We start from the raw sequence: 17,878 nt of genomic DNA, 5'->3' as shown, positions 1-17,878 counted from the left end.
AAATATATAACTAACAAGAGTGTCTTTATACGGGCACATATCTTTAAGATTATGCATAGTTAGTTTTCTAGATGGAGTGTATTTTGTATATGGTTTAATAATATTGATATCTATTCTATCGGGAGATACTATTAGATTGACTCCACTTATTATATTTCTGTATGTATACGTTATACCAACCTCTCCGACTAAATCGAATACTTTGTTTTTAACTCTCTCTTTGTATATATTAGAGAACTTGACAGATACTTCTTTGTTGTAGGACAAAAGCTTAAATAGATTTTCAGTGTATAATCGCACTTTTTCATAAAAAGTACTATTCAATGGTTCTTCGCTATTAACTTCTTTTTTAAGCTTTTTTATCTCTTTTCTAATTTCTTTTTTACACATGCTTATTTTGCTAACCGCATGCAGAACAGAAAGCACCCCAGATGACTTCCTTTTTCTATAATTTGTTGTGTTGTATATCAACGTATTTAAAACCCTGTCTACCCACATTCTATGCAGATTACTGGGATATTTGCTAAGGATAGTTGCTTCCAAATTAAAGAAGCTATGCAAACACCTATTATTTCTATGTGCTGTAAGAGAAGAAGTCTTATAACAATTACTTCTACAGTCATATGTAAAACAAGAAAAAAGAACAAGAAGTGCAGTTTCAAAATTTCTTTTTCTTATAACTGCAGTTCTCACATTTTGTGATGATTGTGGGTTTGTTATAAGCCTTTCTTTTTTAGTCATTGGTATCTGACTTATATCTGAGTAAGGAATTGTTGGTTTAATTTTGTTAACAGTATAAAGCATATTATAAAAATTCTTTAAATATATTTTCTCGCTCTCTGTATAATTCTCCACAAATAGTTTGTTATATATTGCTGTCTTTTTTATGTGTATGAGTATATTCGAATTATTTGAGTCTTCGCCATCCTCTAAACAATTAACCATTAATTCTTTAATACACTCAATAAGATTCATATAGCTGCTAGCACTTCTGCAGTAATCATATATATACATCTGAATCACAAACTCAGAAGTATACATATAATTATTCTGTAGCACCGGCCAATTAAAAGTATTGTCTACAGCAGCATTCATTACACCATCTGATGTATAATCATATTTTTTAAAGAAATCTATCACTTCAACCAGTTGCTTAATGTACACCTCTAAGCTTTGTACACCCAGTAAACTCTTATAAACTTTGCTGGGTTTGCCAAAATTAATTTTGAGGTATGCTCTCTTATTGCTTCCAATTAAAGTAAGTCTATTTTCATTTTCATCAAAATGTAAAGGAATGTTTATCCCATTCGATATAAGCAACAGAGCTGCAAGTAAGTATTCACTATTTTTCCTTCTAATCTTATCTATTGCATTTAAACACATAAAAAACGACCCAGAGCTGTCATTTTTTATAAGATGTGTTTTATCCTTGCATGGAAATAAGCTACAGTATATTTTATTATAACTCATTCTGTTTTTATTAGTGCATATAATAAAGTCAATAAAATCATTAGAAACATCTCCACTATCTTCATAAAAAGGATTTGGGTTCTCTATGGATTCTGTGGGGCTCTCTTCTTTTTGTTTTTTTTGGATGTAATTCAGCGCACGGCGGTACTCTTTAGCTGTTTTTGTACGGTGGTTTTGAATTATTCCCAGACTGAATACAGAGTATCCATATAGCTGGTTTAGTGGGCCTTCTGGGTTTATATAGCTATTGTTATAGCTGTACAATATAGAAGCATTGGTTTTATACGGATTTTCAAATGTCTCGTGAGATATGTGGGCTTTCAACTTATTTGCTCCAATTGCTGTTAGAATAATTTTTTTGGTTGCAATTCTCATTATATCTTTGTAGTACTTTTATTCTATTAGAAAATTATTTATATTTCTGATAAATTAAAATAAACTATAGATAATGATTTTATATAGAAGTATGATGCATTGTACATTAGATTTTGTAAGGCATAAATAATAATTTTAATTCATAGAAGTATTCTTGGCAAAGTGAAATTATTGCTATAAAAGTTTAATAAAGCTTATATTATTCTAAAATATGCTAGCATAATAGTGTATGTACATCTTAATAATCTATAATAATGAATCCAACATATAAAGCGTATATAAATAAACAATGCTTAAACATAAACATTTATATCAAATGAGTAAGAACTATATATACGTATAGAGATGTATAAATGTAAAATGCAAATAGCCCGAATTTTTCCTTTAATTAGATATATAACCCGAAATTAATCCAAAGCTTTGTGCTAAAATATGTACTTATGTTTTATTAAATGTATTATACATAATATTTGGCACAAAAAAATAGTAAACGGAGTGTATTTGGCATAAAAGTTAATTTAATGTTTGTTCCAAGCAAAGTCTACTATTTTTATTTTTCTATAATTTAAATTTGAAATATTCAATCCACATAAAACTAAAAAGGCAGAGAATAGAAAATAAAAGAATATTTAAAAACAATTTAAAGCAATACTTAAGATATATTTATACATAAGAACGCATACTTTATCTAAATGTGCAAACAATATAATATACAGCCCATTTGTGAAAAATTATAGTGCACAAGTAACATTAAATACACACTACAGCAATAAACTCTTAATACTGTGTTTTAAATATGTATACCAAATGCTTATTATTATTCTAAACAACTTTGTTTTTATATAGCTACACCATAAATAATAATAAATAATCAAGAATATTTTACTTTGAGTATATGTATATTAAAATATTAATAAACCACTAAAAACAATCCAACCAGAAAAATAGCTATAATTTTACTTACTTCAATATATCTATATCCAAAGCAGCGTATTAAACATAATTTGCTTCTATAAGTAAACCTGGTTTTCTTTTTATGTTTATTAGAGGAACAATTTATTCTCTAACGTATAAAAGATATTTAGATAGTTTATTTATTTTAAAAATTTGCAGGAGATGAAGGAAGAAGTAATTGAAAGGTACAAAGAGTTCATTGGTGACAATGTTCTCTTCCAAATTCTATTGGGAAACAAGAAACCCCCAAAGAGGGCTGTAAAAAAAGCAAAACTAGAGAGAAAGGCAACAAAAGAAGAGGATGAGTTTGGAATAGATGAGTCAGAAGCATTTATGTTTACGCACTCCCCGGGGTACATTACAGGAACACTTCGTCACTATCAGATAGAAGGACTAAACTGGCTTATAAATATGTATGAAAAGAAGATCAACTGTATTCTAGCAGATGAAATGGGTTTGGGAAAGACTCTTCAGACGATTTCTCTTCTTGGGTATTTATATACAACAAAGAAGAACAAACTGCCAAATCTCTTAATTGTGCCCAAGTCAACTCTACAGAACTGGAAGAACGAGTTCAAAAAGTTCATGCCAGGAATAAAGACAATTATTTTCCATTGCAGCCGGAAAGACATTAAATTAAAAGCAAAGGAGTTGCAGGAGTTGGACTATATTGCCTGCATAACAACGTATGAGATGTGTCTAGCAGGTAAGAGCCAGTTACAGACTGTGGATTGGCAGTACATTGTAATAGATGAGGCACATCGTATTAAGAATGAGCAGACTGTTCTTAGCAAGGTTGTGCGAATAATTCCGTGCACGCACCGACTTCTACTTACTGGAACACCATTACAGAACAATATTCATGAGTTGTGGGCACTTCTGAATTTTTTAGCTCCTGAAGTGTTCTCTGATGGAGAAGGGTTTGACGCGTGGGTGGAGTCTTCTTCAAATGATACAGGAAATGAAACCGTTGATAAGCTCCGAAATCTTTTGGGGCTTTTTATTCTGAGAAGAGAGAAAGCAGATGTAGAAAAGTCTTTACTGCCCAAAAAGATAATAAATCTATACTCACCTTTAACAGACATGCAGAGAAAGTGGTACAAGATGATTCTAGAAAAGGATGCAGAGAATGTAGTTAATGAAGGGTCAAAGGTGCAGTTGATGAATATTGTGTGCCAGTTGAGAAAGTGCTGCAATCATCCGTATCTATTTGATGGGGCCGAGCCAGGCCCCCCATACACAACAGGCGAGCACATTATAGAAAACAGCGGGAAGTTATTGATGCTGGATAAGCTGCTGGTGCATCTTAAGCAGAAGGGAAGTAGAGTGCTTATTTTTAGTCAAATGACAAGAATGCTTGATATTCTAGAAGACTACTGCAATTACAGGCAGCATGAGTACTGCCGAATAGATGGAAGCACAAGCACAGAGGATCGATGCGAGGCAATTGAAGAGTTCAACAAACCCAACAGTGAAATTTTTATATTTTTGTTGAGTACTAGAGCAGGTGGTCTGGGTATTAACCTTGCCACGGCGGATGTAGTTATTGTGTACGATAATGACTGGAACCCACAAATGGATCTGCAGGCTCAGGACAGAGCCCACAGAATTGGGCAGAAAAAACAGGTGTTTGTGTTTAACTTTTTATCAGAGAACACAATAGAAGAAAAAATACTGGAGCGTGCGATGAAAAAGCTGAAACTTGATGAGATAATTGTGCAGAACCAAAAGAAAAAGGACAATGCTATATCGCAGAACGAGCTTTTGGGGATACTTGCAAGCGGCGTGGATGATGTGTTCAACACAGAAAACAAGATAGATCAGTCGATTGAAGAGATTATCAGAATTGGCATGGAAAAAACAGACATACTGAACTCAAAGATTGATGAGCAGGCTGTGCTAAAAGACCTGGCAAACAATGAAATAAAAGCATACGAGTGGGAAGGAGAAGACTACAGCACAAAAAGCGCTAAGCTAAAGCTTGCAAAGTATATTGTAGAGCCAGAGGGAGGAAGAACCAGAGGAATTTCTCAGGGCATACTAACAAAGCGAAAGGCGGTTGGTATACGGCAATTTAGTCTTCCAGAGTACCAATTCCATCCAAAGCGGCTGCATCTGCTCCAGAAGAAAGAAATGGAAAAATTCCAGGAGACAGAATGCCCAGATAATCTTCTGAGCCAAGAAGAGGAGGCAGAAAAAAGACTACTTTTTGACCAAGGATTTAATAACTGGGCAAAGAGGGACTTTTGGATATACGTAAAGGCGTGTGAGCGATATGGAAGAGATAATATAAAAAAGATCTCTGCAAGTCTCTCTGATAAAGGCGTGGAAGAAGTAGAAAAGTATGGAAAAGTTTTCTGGGCCAGAATAGATGAACTTGCAGATGCAGACAAAATCCGTATGCAGATTCAAAAGGGAGAGCATAAACTGCAGCGCACCCAAAAGATAAAAGAGTATCTGAAGGAAAAGATAAAGAAGGAAGGAAACAACTTTAAAATCCCTTATCCAATGAGTAACAAATCACTAGGATACACTGAAAGTGCGGATAGATTCATTCTATTAGCATTAAATAAGAAGATAGGCACTCCGGAGTGCTATGATGAGCTCTGGCATAAAATACGAGAGACTGGCGAGTTTGACTTTGATTATTATCTAAAGGTACGCACACCACAAGACCTTCAAAAAAGAGCTCAATTTTTATTCACTGGTCTATTAAAGGATAAAAAGGGAAGCAGCCCGTCTGGTTAGTATAATCTTTCTAAATCAGATATATGGTTTTGGTCTATCGCAAAATTACAGCCTGTGAACATTTAACTATTTCAGACACCAATTCAAATAAATACAAAATCTGAAAGCCTGTTACGTGCATAATTATTATGTCAATTGTTCTAACATACAAGTTTTATAATAAAGTATTTATGGTCATCTGTGTATAAAGGATCTATTTTCTATATAAAAATCACTTTAAACATAATCTTACTGATATAAATCTTGTTTTTACATCTCTATCTTAAATGTATTTGGATTTCTAGTTTTTAATTTTTATGGTTTCTGCCTTTAAATTAATTATATGATCAGAAAAAGAATATTTTTATGATGGAAATAATGAGTAAAGATTTGTATGTACAGCTGGCAGATAAAATGAGAGAGGTCTACTCAATTGATGATTTAGATACCTTAACAGTAACGAAGGTTATATGTTTAATATTTGATCTATACAAAAGAGAAATTCTATTTCAGGATAAATTCAAATACTTGAATAATCTGGCATACAATACTTTCATGATTATGATCTCTCGTAATATTAAAGATGACCAGATCCTAACTGCTGAAGCAGTTAATGATGCAATTAGAAAATCAATTGAAGAAACCGAAATTATTATGAGTGCTATTGAAGAGGCAGGAAATGAAATGAAAGATGCTAAACAGAGGAAAGCATATTATAATTTGATGAACAACAACCATCTCTCTATAATGCTACAATATAGCCACATACACGATTATATACTAAAGGATTTGAAAGACGCAGTTAATGCCTATAACCCTACATTCTTGTCGCAGCTAACTCCACAAGAGGCAGAAGAGGCTCTTTTAAAATGTAGTATACTTTCTAAAACCACAAGACTGCAAAAAGTGCTAAATATTCTAATTAAGCATGGAGGGAATCTTTCTGGTAATAATGACAATGGAGAAGTCATCGCAAATTTCAGTTCTCTCCACTTAACATCTGATGAAATTTACTCATTACAGCTATTTCTGAGCACAGGATATGACAATCTGTTCTATCCTATTCAAACAATGGAAAAGTCTATTTTTGTATTAGAACATGCGTATGAAGAATTTTCTTTCTTTAAGCCAGTCTTTTCTGCGCTGTTCTTTTTCCTTTCTAAGGACTGCCAGATCATCACGCGGGAATACCCATATAAAGCTGGGCTTATTGCATCTCTACAGTTACTTCAAATGTGTGATAGAGATATTCCTATAGAGAAGATAAATACTTGGTATGCCAATTTCAATGGGATTAACGAAAATGCAAGAGGTATTTTTTTTGAAAATACAATTCCTAATTATGTTAGAACTGTTCAAAAACAGCTAAGTCTAGTTCATCGTCCTGTTATAAAGTTTTTTACTTATAAAAAGCTGCTTCCGCATGAGCTGTATGTTCTGTGTAAGCAGAAAAAGATCGCATTGTATAATACACCACCTTCTGAAGCATTAAATACAATAGATGATTATCTAGAAGCATGTTCTAATATTACAGAAAACGATGTGGTGTATCAGGAAATCACTCCAAACCAATCTACTAGTTGGTCTGGAATTATAGTATTAACTATTTTTTTTATTTTAGTAATAAGTTTTCTTGCTATATTCCTATTACACTGCGATAGTTTGAAAAAAGTTTATGTTAATTACATTATAGTCTGAAATATAGAAAATAAACTATTAACTACTATTAATAGACAAGGAAATCTTAAATAAAGCTACTATTCTATTAATAACAAGCATACATCATTTAGTAGTATATCATAAAAGTTGTTTTCTTAGGAAAAGGCATTCTTAAACTTTGACTTTTATTGAATTTGTATACGTATTTATAGACCGTAAAATCAATTTAATTCATGTTGACTTGTTGTGTCAACAATAATTTCTGATCTAGTCTGAGCTGTCATGTTTATGTAAAACATTACAATAACTCATGTCATGCTAACAAATGCTATTCTTAGCATTACAACAATAAATATGCAATGGCTCTATGTAATACATATTAACAGCTGCATGTTGGTTTTGGATAGTGGGATTCAGAATGCCAAACAAAATGTCGATGTTTGAAGTGGCAAAATATGTGAGTGCCGGCTTTTGTGATTGGAAGTTGTCTATATAAAGACAGCGTGGATTCAATAAATAACAAGTTTTTGTATGTCTAAGTCTTCAAGGAAAAGACAGCTAGTCATTAAGATATAAAATATTTCAAACTATATAAGAATTTACGATTTATTAAAATGTAAGAACAATATGAAGCAGTTAAGAAAGAAATGTATTATATTTGGACTGATGTTTATAATAAGTATAGAAATTGTAATTTGCGGGGGATTTGAACCAATGCATAAGAAAAATTCAAGTAAAACAGATAATCTAAGCATAAGTGGTACACCATTGCTGTCGGATATGTTTAACAATTATAGTTCTGTATCATCTGACAATACTAACCAACTTATGCAGACAGATGACCAGCCATTAGATCTATCTAATCCAAATAAAAGGCCCCATGATACAGACAACAATACTCAAAATTCTAACGCTATCAAAAGAGCTCATTATATGGGTATGAATAACTCGTCAATGCATATAATTCCAAAAACAATAATAGATCTAACATCAGAGTCAGCCTCAAAAATGCCATTAAAAGAAACTTCAGAACTAACCACATTCACTACTATTAATCCTCTTAAAGTTGATTCTAACAGCAACTTGGTTATAACTAGTACATTGTATTTTTGTGCCGCTGAAAATCAATTTATTATACGAAACTATACGAGTTATATAGAAAGTTTTGAAAATGTGTTGGTTTTAAATTACAGTGGGATGTCTAAATATGAAGCAGTAAATCAAAAAAAATATATAATAACTAAAAACTGGAAGAGTGACAATGAAACAGATATTTGGACTATGATTAAAAGTGTGGACATGCGATTTCTTCTACTAAAAAGTGTGTTTAAAAATATGCTAAATACAAGCTTCTTTAATGATTACAGCTTGACCAATCCATTATGGTATGATAGATTTCTAAATGATCTAGTTTATTATATTAAAAGCCATGGCCAACCGACCATACATTGGAATAACCTTGCTACTTCTTTACATAATAATAAGAGAACAGAAGCTCTTGGAGATATTTGGATAAACAAAGAAGTAAGTTTATACTGTTGCTGCAGTGGTATAAATAGTCAAATGGTTTTAGAAGGAGGAGAAAAGGATATACAGCTTAAAAAAAAGTTGAATGCTATTCTTTTAATACCAGAGGTATATGAAGACTTCTATAAGATGCCACAGAATATAGTTGATAATTTTGTTAAAGAAATTAAAGTAGAAATAATGAATAGGGATAAAAAAAATAAGCGTAATAATATAATAGGCTCTGCAAATGATTTAAAAATTGAACAACTACCAGATTTAAAGTGGATTATGAAGTATCTTATACATACTGTACAGAAAAATGAAGCATCGGCAGAAGAAGCATACAATGAAATTAAACAAATTAAATTGCATGGGGATAATGTGAATTTAATAGGCGATTCTAATGCAATAGAAGTATATAATTTTGTATGTAATAAAGTTGGTATTTTTTATAAATATCATGGAGTGGCATATAAACTATACCAGAAACAAAAAGGCGCTATTAGAAATAGAACACGACTAATTCATATAAATAATATGCATGAAATCCGAGCACACAATAAACTGTTAGGGGATGGTAGTTTGAATGCACAACAACTGTTTATATCTATTGCACAGATAAAAAACATAAATGAAATAGAAAATATTGGCTCTACTCATGTTATTGACATAGATGATATAAAACACACTGACATATTCACTGAAAATAACATATTACTAAGCATAAAAGACCATTATCATGTGCAATTTGTAGACAATGAGTGGCACACAGTTACAATGATTCATCTTCCCTACTACATACATAGGCAAAAAAATGGTACAATTATAAACTATCAGTTTCATACAATTAAAGACATAATAACTCATTTAAAAAGCGCTTTTAATATAAGAGAATGCGGTCGACCAAGAGTCATTAAAACAGCTGATAATGATATCTTTGACATAAAAAGAAAAAATAGCATTTGTAGAACAGGGAGAATATATCCATTTAAGTACAATAAAATGGATAAAACCTGGTCGTTAATAACCGATGATTCGGATTTAAACAAAACAGTACAGACAATAGAAAGTGAAAACTGCAACGTGGTATTCTATTACATAAAAGAAGACATCAAAAAAGCCGAGTTCTGTTTTGCACAATTTGTGTATTCATCCGAAGTAAAAAATAATGTTAAGGATGATAATATGGAAAAGACACGGATCCCACTTTTTCTTTCTAAGTTTATGGTCTCTGGTGCAGTGCTTGGGCCGTATGACAAGAATAGCATTAGCTATCATGTATTTAAATTGGGCGAATATAAAGACTTAGTGCCAATTGACTATACAGAGATTTATACTCCTCCATTTTTTAAGACTAATTCAAGTTCTTCCAGAATACAAATAAATGATTCAAGATCGTCAGTAATTGAAAGACATATGAAAGAAAATGATCTGAATTATGCTATTAAACACTATTATAGCGACTTCTTTATACGAAATTCAACAGACTTCTATGAGGACCCCCACTGCTACTACATGAATATTCAATCCGAAATTAATAATGCGACTGGTGATATAAATATAACTTGGAATACAAGATTCTATGAAAGTGTCTATGAGTATACAACATATAAATTTGACAGCAAAATACGAGACGAAAGAAGCCATGTGGGTGCTATTAATCAACCAGCGCATGCTTCTTTCATTGACATGCTACAGCGCAAAAATCCTTCTCTTAATACAGCACTATATGGGCACTGTTTCTACAAAACCCATGCAGAGGTTGACTATAAAACCAGTGCTGTTTTTTGTCTGACTATGAAGGATCTTTTAGAAAAAATGAATGCATATTTAATGGATATAAATACAAAGGATGAAATAATCGATCCTATCTCGGGCACGGTACTTAATAAAAAGGACTATGATCCAAGATTCATTCTAAAAGACATTTCAAGTGCTATTCAAGATAGCAAATTACAAGAAATTAGACAAAGTGATGAAGGAATTATATCCATAAGAGACAATAACCATAACAGCTGCAAATATGGAATTCACTATGATATTTTAAATAATTTAATTAAAACCTACCCCATTTCACGAGAATTACGTTTACAACAACTAGAAAACTATCAAAAAAAACTTAAATCCGTCTCTAAACCCAAAAATATTACACTAAAAAAACACTTTAGCTATAACCACTCGTTTATTACATATGCTACCTAATTAGTCTATTTATAATACTACAATATACCTATTAGTGTGTGTCTCTACATCACTACTATTCTATAGTAATAACCCAAAATATACTGTTTCTAGTTGATTTGTTAATGGTCTTTTATTTTGCTTCATAAATAGAAAGCCAATTTAATATATTTATACTAGAATTGTGGTGACACCACCACTCGGACGGGAACCCTGAGGGCGATCCGTCTGCGCGCCAGCTCGCGCGGTGATCCCGCCAAAGCAAAGGCCGGGATCTCTGAATCAGTATATCAACTTCCGACTATTTAACCGGAGCTCTTCCCCCAATTTAGGGGGAGACTCAGGGAAGCATCGACGGCTTAACTTCAGCGCCAGGCCTAACACAACTGCGCCCGAGACTCCGTGTCCGCGCAGGCTTGGGCCGCTTCCTAAAGACAATAAAGAGCTCTCCCCTTTCACTCTCTTCTCTCTCTTGGCTACGTAGCAGGGCGGCGGTGGCGTTACTACTCGTGAGTACGTCAAGAATATATTACAGATATATCTCTCTAATTTTAACTTAAATCGAACACACCATATTGCATCAATTCAATAAAAATGGTTCATTTAAGTTTTTTTTGAAATATAATTGGTTATTATACACTCGTTAATTAATATGGTATAGCATTATGGATATATTGTTTTAAGGCCTTTATTATAAATTGTTTTTATATAACAGTTAAATGGTTTTAATTGATTCCTATATTTTATTTTTCTTATAATAAATTATGCATAGTTCACAATATTTAATAATAGAATTTATATATAGCAGTAAACACCATAAGGATAAAACACAGAAATAAAAATGATAAACAAAAACATGATAGATTCAGACTATATTAAACAAGATGAGATTTAACACACCTGCATATTAAAGTAGATAATATAGCCAAACATTGACTAAGTTTAACTAGCAACAAGCCCAAATACTCTTAAAAACATAAGAAACACACTATATGTAAATTATTTAAAATAATAAAAATATCTGTTGTAAATTAGATTTAATATAGTAGGAAATTATAACATAGATAAATAATAAAAATTAAAATTAAATTTACTATGTGGTATAAAACCTGCATAAATGCACGCATTATACTTATAATAATAGGATTTCTTTGGTGGGATAGAGTGGTTGTTTCTTCTGTAAATACAATGGCCTCTTCTATTGCAAGTAATAGTGGTATAAAGGAAAGATTAACTCATGAAAGAATTTCAAAAGAACTTCAGATATTATTTCAGAAAAGAGAAGAACTATTCTGCAATATATCCGTATGGAACTATATGATAATTTTTCCTTTTCGCATTACAACCATGTGTTTATGTGAGCTAAAAACGAAGTTGAATATATGTCTGCATAAATATATGCTAGACCTTGCCTTTTATTCTCAGAATAATGAGTATGATGCAGAAATAAGGTTTTATATGATTGAGAGTCAGATGATTATATATATTAAATCAAACAAGCCAGAGGTATACGGCAAAAATCAATTGGTAGATTTATATGAAGAATGTGTTTTAAGTGATTATACAAACGGGCATAATCTGCAAAATAATAAACAAAAATTGAATTTAAAGGAAGACTCTAGAGGGATATATCGGGTATTAAACCTAGGAGACCAATGTGCTTTATTTAAAAAAATACAAGAACTATATAAAAACAATACTATACAGAGGCAAATAGAAAAATTAACTCTCCCAAGAATTTCATTTAAGGATACTGTAGTCAAAGCAGCACTAGAGCTAATTCTAAGCGATCCAGTTATTTATAATGATTTTTCGCATATGGAAAAGGAGTTTATCCCTATGTACACGGAAAACGCACAATTTTATAATCAGCTATTGAATACGTATAATTTAAGCATGCTTGTGTCTATTTACAACATAATCAGAGAAAACAATGAAATACAATATTATAAAACAAAGAACTTAAATAACATAACAAGTATTTGTACGGAAAAAATAATAAATAGCTACCATAACATATCAAATATACTCAATTGTGGGTTTAAAGTACACAAAAACATATCTGTCTCTCAGCAGAATAAACCTGACTCATCCTATAATGTTAATGATGCAATGCAGTATGTGCACTCTACAATATATGGAGCATTGGCCACTCTATATCAGAATGCTCCAAACTATAATAGCAACAACACAGAATTACTTGGAAAGGAGGTATTTAAATTATGGGAGTATATGCTTTTTGAAATTTATATACAAGAATCTAATTGGCCAAGCCATGACTCAGAGAAGGATGAATTAAAACTATATAGTTACACCAACAGTATAATATACGAACACAACTCTCTTCTAGAAGCAGAAACTATAGAACATTTTCATGTATATTATGTAGACAATTCTCGGCACAGATGCCATAGAGTGTGCATTCCATACTACTTCAACAGTAAAGGAGATAAAGTCTGCATGCACACTGTTCATGATATTAACTTCCATCTATTGAACCTTTTTAAGATAGATTTAATAGCTGGGAGTATATTTCCATATTATACCATAGGGAATAGCGGCATATGGAATTACATGAATGAAGTAATGCAGAAGTCCACTTATGTAAAATCAAATGCGGAAATGCATATTCTATTTTACTATATAGAGTTTGAATTCTTAACAGATGGCATTTCATTTGTTCACATTGACTATTTAAACGATGAGCCATTAAAGGAAGTAATTCCAATTCCTTTATTTTTAAATTCCCTAATAAGAGACAGTCTAAAAACAAGCCCCTTTTTATGGACAAGCCCTTTAAACATAGTGCAAACAATGTATTTTAGCAACAAAATCCCAGATAAGCACACGGTTATCCCGCCAATTAAGAGATCTGACTACATTATACACGACTGTTATAAAAATCTGTTTATGGTCTTAGATGATGGGCTGAGCGTTGGTGTTAACTGCTATACTATGTCTTCTAGTTACACAACAGTGTATAAAAAAGGAGTAAAATATAGTGTAATAAAATGGAAAAACCAGATTCCAACCGGAGATTACTTCCACCATCATTATATATACCGATCAGATGAACATGAAACAAATAGTCCTCAGGGCCTACTAAATACAATGGGATTTATAAGCAATAACTTCGATAAACCCAAAAATACAATTAGATTCTGTAAAGTTGGACAGGATGCATACAGCATTTGGTATACAAAGGAAAATAAGTTGAACAATAGAGAAAAAAATATTCCAAGCTATGCTATAGCGAAATTAAATGGATCAGTTTGGGAATATGCTAGGTCTTTTTCTTCATCTAAAATAGACAGCAGCGAAGATAAATTAGACTCTGAGCCAGGGTGTGTTTCCTATTTAGGTGTCCACTATGCGATTTTTAATTTTCTTAAATGAATAGTTGTTATAAATGCAGGCTCTATTATTTATAGCTTGCTGTGCGACAAAATGAAATATTTAAAATTATAGCAAAGGCCTCTGGCCTAAATAATAGAAACAGAATGGCCTCTATACTTTTTATGTGAAGGAGAGCCATAGACAGAAGAGGTATCAGAAAACAAACCATTAGGCTATATTCGCATATGTTGATGGCAGCTCCATAATAAAAGCAATTCTCCAGATATAAATGTTTTGATTATATTAGTAGTTTATCGCAAGTGTTCATTTTCAGCAGAAGCATAGCTTGGCTATTTCTATATTTTACCATGGCAAGAAACCCGGCGGGCATGGAATATACACGTGCGGCCATATGCCTGCGTACACACCAGAACCCGTTCGATCTCTGAAGTTAAGCGCGTGACAGCTTTGATAGTACTGCGATGGGAGACCGCGTGGGAACACAGAGTGCTACACTTTTTGCCCTTTTTAATTTTTGGGATATAAAATGCGTCATACGCATTCAATGTATGTTCTCCTAGTGTAGAGTTAATGTAATTATAAAAAAATGCCTTGGTAATGATATTTGTGCTATAATTAATTTTCGAATGTTGTTCAATACAATACGCTATATGAGAAAAGTATACTGGAATTAGTGCCTGAAAGATGGAAAGAAATCGTAACTCAGGAGGCCTGTTAAGAGCTATTTATTAACATATTATGCGACTTTGTGCAGATTGGCAGATAATTCTTGGCATTTTCTTTTAGAATGCACTAATTTATCTTGTATGCCATTCTTTTTAAGTATTTCTATTATCAGGATAAAAATGTCTTTGGCCCTATTAACATCTGCCTCCTCACCAATGCTATCCAATAGAACATTCTCTGAGATATATCTATCTATTAACGCAGCAATACTGCTTCGCATCCAATCGCTAAGCGTCTGTGTTTCTATAAGGGCCAGCTCGGATTCAATAACCTCTTCTAAGTTTGATAAAGCCTCTACTTCTTCATGCTTCTCCATAAATCTATAGTCGGTGAAGGGGCCCATTGCCCGTTCCACTTTCTCCTCTAGAACTCTCTCTAGAATATCTAACATGCTATTTTTGAACTCTCCCAAATATGGAGCATTCAATATAGTCACTTCTCCAACTAGAATGCCAAATTCAGTCTCTATATCAATTAACTCTTCTTCCAAATGAGATATTTCCTCTATGAAATGCACCAGAATCGCCTGTTCTTCTGTTTTTTGGTATAAAAATGAGTTCAAAAAAACCGTCAGTCCATCCAAGTATTTCTTTATCGCCGCCTCTAGAAGAACAGCATGGGCGTCAGGAATAATAGAGTAAAGGGCTGCTGCCTTCTTAAACGTTGTCTTAAGAAGGTACATAAACATATCGCTCCACTGTGTATAATCCTTCTTCATAATACCATGCAACTCATTCTCTATTCCGCAAATAAACAGATTTTCTATAAAGTCTGCTTCTTTTTTTGGAATCTTCTCTATTCTCTTGTACTTGTACAACGAAAATAACTCTCTTTCAAACAGTGAAAGTTCTTCTGCATGGTGCATAATAAGCTTCTTCTGCTGCTTTGAGCTGCTGTATATGCACTCGTTCAGCTTTTTATATATTATATCGCCATAAATCCAGTCAATTAAGCTATGAAAGTATTTTTCTTTTATAACACTCTCCTCGATTCCCCCTTCTTCTGTCTCTAATTCGTCAATTTGGGACAGAACAGAAAATATTGTTTCGTGTTCTGCTATAATACCCTTAAGATAGTCTAAGTACCACTCTGGCTTGTCTAGTCGATTTGTCTCAAATTGGCTGAAAAAGTGGTTAGTAAAGCCTTCCACGACATCTGCAAACAAACCATCCAAGTACATCTCTCTTCTTCTTTCTATTTTATCTGCTCCATCCTCGCAAAGCGCAATTGATCTGTTTAGTCCTTTGATTAAATCAATTAGCTTATCCACTCTAAGGTTGCTTGATACTTTTTTAGACTGAACAATAAACTTCCTTATTTCCTCTGACAGATGCTCTGTAATGGCCACTGAAAGAGTTTTAAACCCAGACTTCTTTGCCTCTTTTCCCATTAAAACTATCTTTTTTACTGTTGCAGGCATGTCCTTGGAAAGAACAAGCTCTAGCCGATTTACATTCTCAATTGCCTGAATGTACTCTTTTCGAATTTGCTCTTTTTTCTCCTTTATTTCTTCATTTTCCTTATTCAGTGCTATTATTTTTGCTTTTTTAAGTGCCTCCTTTTGTTTATTTAGATTATCTATTCTCTTCTGTTTCTCTTTCTCTAGCTCGCTGCATAGGGTTCTTCTTTTTTCAATGCTTACCTGGATTTGTTTTAGCATTTCTGTGCGCTCTCCTCTCTTTTTCTCTTCCTGGGATAAAAGATTTGAAATTCTTTCTTCTATTTCAAGCAAGTCGTTGGCTCTCATTATAGAAATTGTTTTGCAAACAATATTTTTTAACAAATGGAAATTAGCTCAAATGAACCCAAGATAGCTCTTACACTAAGCAGCATTTGCAAGAGAACCATTCATTTGAAAAAACAAAGTGATGATGAAAGCAATAATGCAACAAGTGAATACATACAAATACTTAAGAAGCTATCTGCTGGCGCCTCTATTAAAGAAGAAAGAGATGAATACATATATACACCGGGAACAATAAATGGAGGAGAGCTTTCCTTTCAATGTGTGCACAACACAATTCCCGATGTTATTATTGCTCTTCTTCCACTGGTTCCATTTTGCAGGATACCAATACGGCTTACACTCAAAGGAACAACAAACAAGAAAGAGTTTACTTCAATAGACATGGTCCGTGCGATGTACTGTAAAATATTAAGTCAGTTTGGAGTTGTTGCTGAAGTTAAAATAAACACAAGAGCACTTTACCCATCCCAAAACGGAGAGGTTCTTTTTATGGCAGAAACCGCTACATCACTATCCCCTGTTATATTAAGCCACAGGGAAGAATTAAGAAGAATAATAGGAATAAATTATTCGGCTAAAATAAACAGCGACACAGTGCACACGGTAAGTAATGTAGCAAGAGAGCACCTAAGTCAAATATCATCATCTGTTAAGATATACAATGACATAGGGAATAGCAAAACAACCAGCGGCACGCCTGGGCAAGGATCAGTTCTTTTGGCATTTGGTCATAATTCTATTTATGCTGTAGAGTACACAGTTGATGGAACAGATTCATTAGTAGAATTAACCGCAGAGGAAAGAATAAACAAACTAGTCCAAGTGTTTTATAAGAACATAAGAAGTAGTGGATCATACAGCCATACAGTACAATACTTTATTTTTATACTATTATCACTAACAACAGTTGATGCGAGTTCTGTTATCATCAGAAGAATCTCACAGAAAGACAAAGAAGTTCTTTTATTACTAGAAAAAATAATGAAATACACATATACAGTAGAACCTTATATAAAAACAGAAAAAGACATTAATTCAGGTATTCCAGACAATTTGCTTGTAATCAAGTCGTGCGGGGTTGGATACACCAATATTTTCAAGCCTATCCAATAATTTAGACCTGTTTATTATTTAGTAAGACTCTTAATTTATTGTTTATTATATAATAAATAT

At 32.7% G+C, this 17,878-nt stretch overlaps 7 protein-coding genes and 1 non-coding gene across 8 annotated transcripts; 6 read left to right on the top strand and 2 right to left on the bottom strand.

The window, feature by feature from the left end:
* NEPG_01653 (uncharacterized protein) lies at window positions 1-1,845 on the bottom strand (the record flags this gene model as incomplete). The annotated part of the gene is made up of 1 exon (XM_013204027.1): window positions 1-1,845. A coding segment is annotated over one exon (1,845 nt), but the record flags the coding sequence as incomplete, so codon positions are not given.
* Window positions 1,846-2,961: 1,116 nt separating this feature from the next.
* Window positions 2,962-5,660, top strand: NEPG_01652 (transcription activator; the record flags this gene model as incomplete). Its single annotated transcript, XM_013204026.1, has 1 exon — window positions 2,962-5,660. One exon carries the CDS (start codon window positions 2,962-2,964, stop codon window positions 5,545-5,547), a length of 2,586 nt encoding a protein of 861 aa, XP_013059480.1. The 3' UTR covers window positions 5,548-5,660.
* Window positions 5,661-5,904: 244 nt separating this feature from the next.
* Window positions 5,905-7,224, top strand: NEPG_01651 (uncharacterized protein; the record flags this gene model as incomplete). Its single annotated transcript, XM_013204025.1, has 1 exon — window positions 5,905-7,224. The coding sequence occupies one exon, from the start codon at window positions 5,905-5,907 to the stop codon at window positions 7,222-7,224; it is 1,320 nt and encodes a 439-aa protein (XP_013059479.1).
* A 588-nt stretch (window positions 7,225-7,812) lies between these two features.
* Window positions 7,813-10,896, top strand: NEPG_01650 (uncharacterized protein; the record flags this gene model as incomplete). Its single annotated transcript, XM_013204024.1, has 1 exon — window positions 7,813-10,896. The coding sequence occupies one exon, from the start codon at window positions 7,813-7,815 to the stop codon at window positions 10,894-10,896; it is 3,084 nt and encodes a 1,027-aa protein (XP_013059478.1).
* Window positions 10,897-11,970: 1,074 nt separating this feature from the next.
* Window positions 11,971-14,271, top strand: NEPG_01649 (uncharacterized protein; the record flags this gene model as incomplete). Its single annotated transcript, XM_013204023.1, has 1 exon — window positions 11,971-14,271. One exon carries the CDS (start codon window positions 11,971-11,973, stop codon window positions 14,269-14,271), a length of 2,301 nt encoding a protein of 766 aa, XP_013059477.1.
* A 344-nt stretch (window positions 14,272-14,615) lies between these two features.
* NEPG_02675 lies at window positions 14,616-14,730 on the top strand. Its single transcript, XR_001214619.1, has one exon. It is a non-coding gene; the product is annotated as a 5S ribosomal RNA (ribosomal RNA).
* Window positions 14,731-14,943: 213 nt separating this feature from the next.
* NEPG_01648 (uncharacterized protein) lies at window positions 14,944-16,705 on the bottom strand (the record flags this gene model as incomplete). Its single annotated transcript, XM_013204022.1, has 1 exon — window positions 14,944-16,705. One exon carries the CDS (start codon window positions 16,703-16,705, stop codon window positions 14,969-14,971), a length of 1,737 nt encoding a protein of 578 aa, XP_013059476.1. The 3' UTR covers window positions 14,944-14,968.
* A 36-nt stretch (window positions 16,706-16,741) lies between these two features.
* NEPG_01647 (RNA 3'-terminal phosphate cyclase) lies at window positions 16,742-17,826 on the top strand (the record flags this gene model as incomplete). Its single annotated transcript, XM_013204021.1, has 1 exon — window positions 16,742-17,826. One exon carries the CDS (start codon window positions 16,742-16,744, stop codon window positions 17,816-17,818), a length of 1,077 nt encoding a protein of 358 aa, XP_013059475.1. The 3' UTR covers window positions 17,819-17,826.
* Window positions 17,827-17,878: the final 52 nt, after the last annotated feature.

The sequence above is a fragment of the Nematocida parisii genome, assembly GCF_000250985.1.
Source record: "Nematocida parisii ERTm1 unplaced genomic scaffold supercont1.4, whole genome shotgun sequence".
Taxonomy (NCBI): domain Eukaryota; kingdom Fungi; phylum Microsporidia; genus Nematocida; species Nematocida parisii.
The sequence above is the reverse complement of the archived record's forward strand: the minus strand, read 5'-3'. Positions and strand labels throughout refer to the sequence as shown.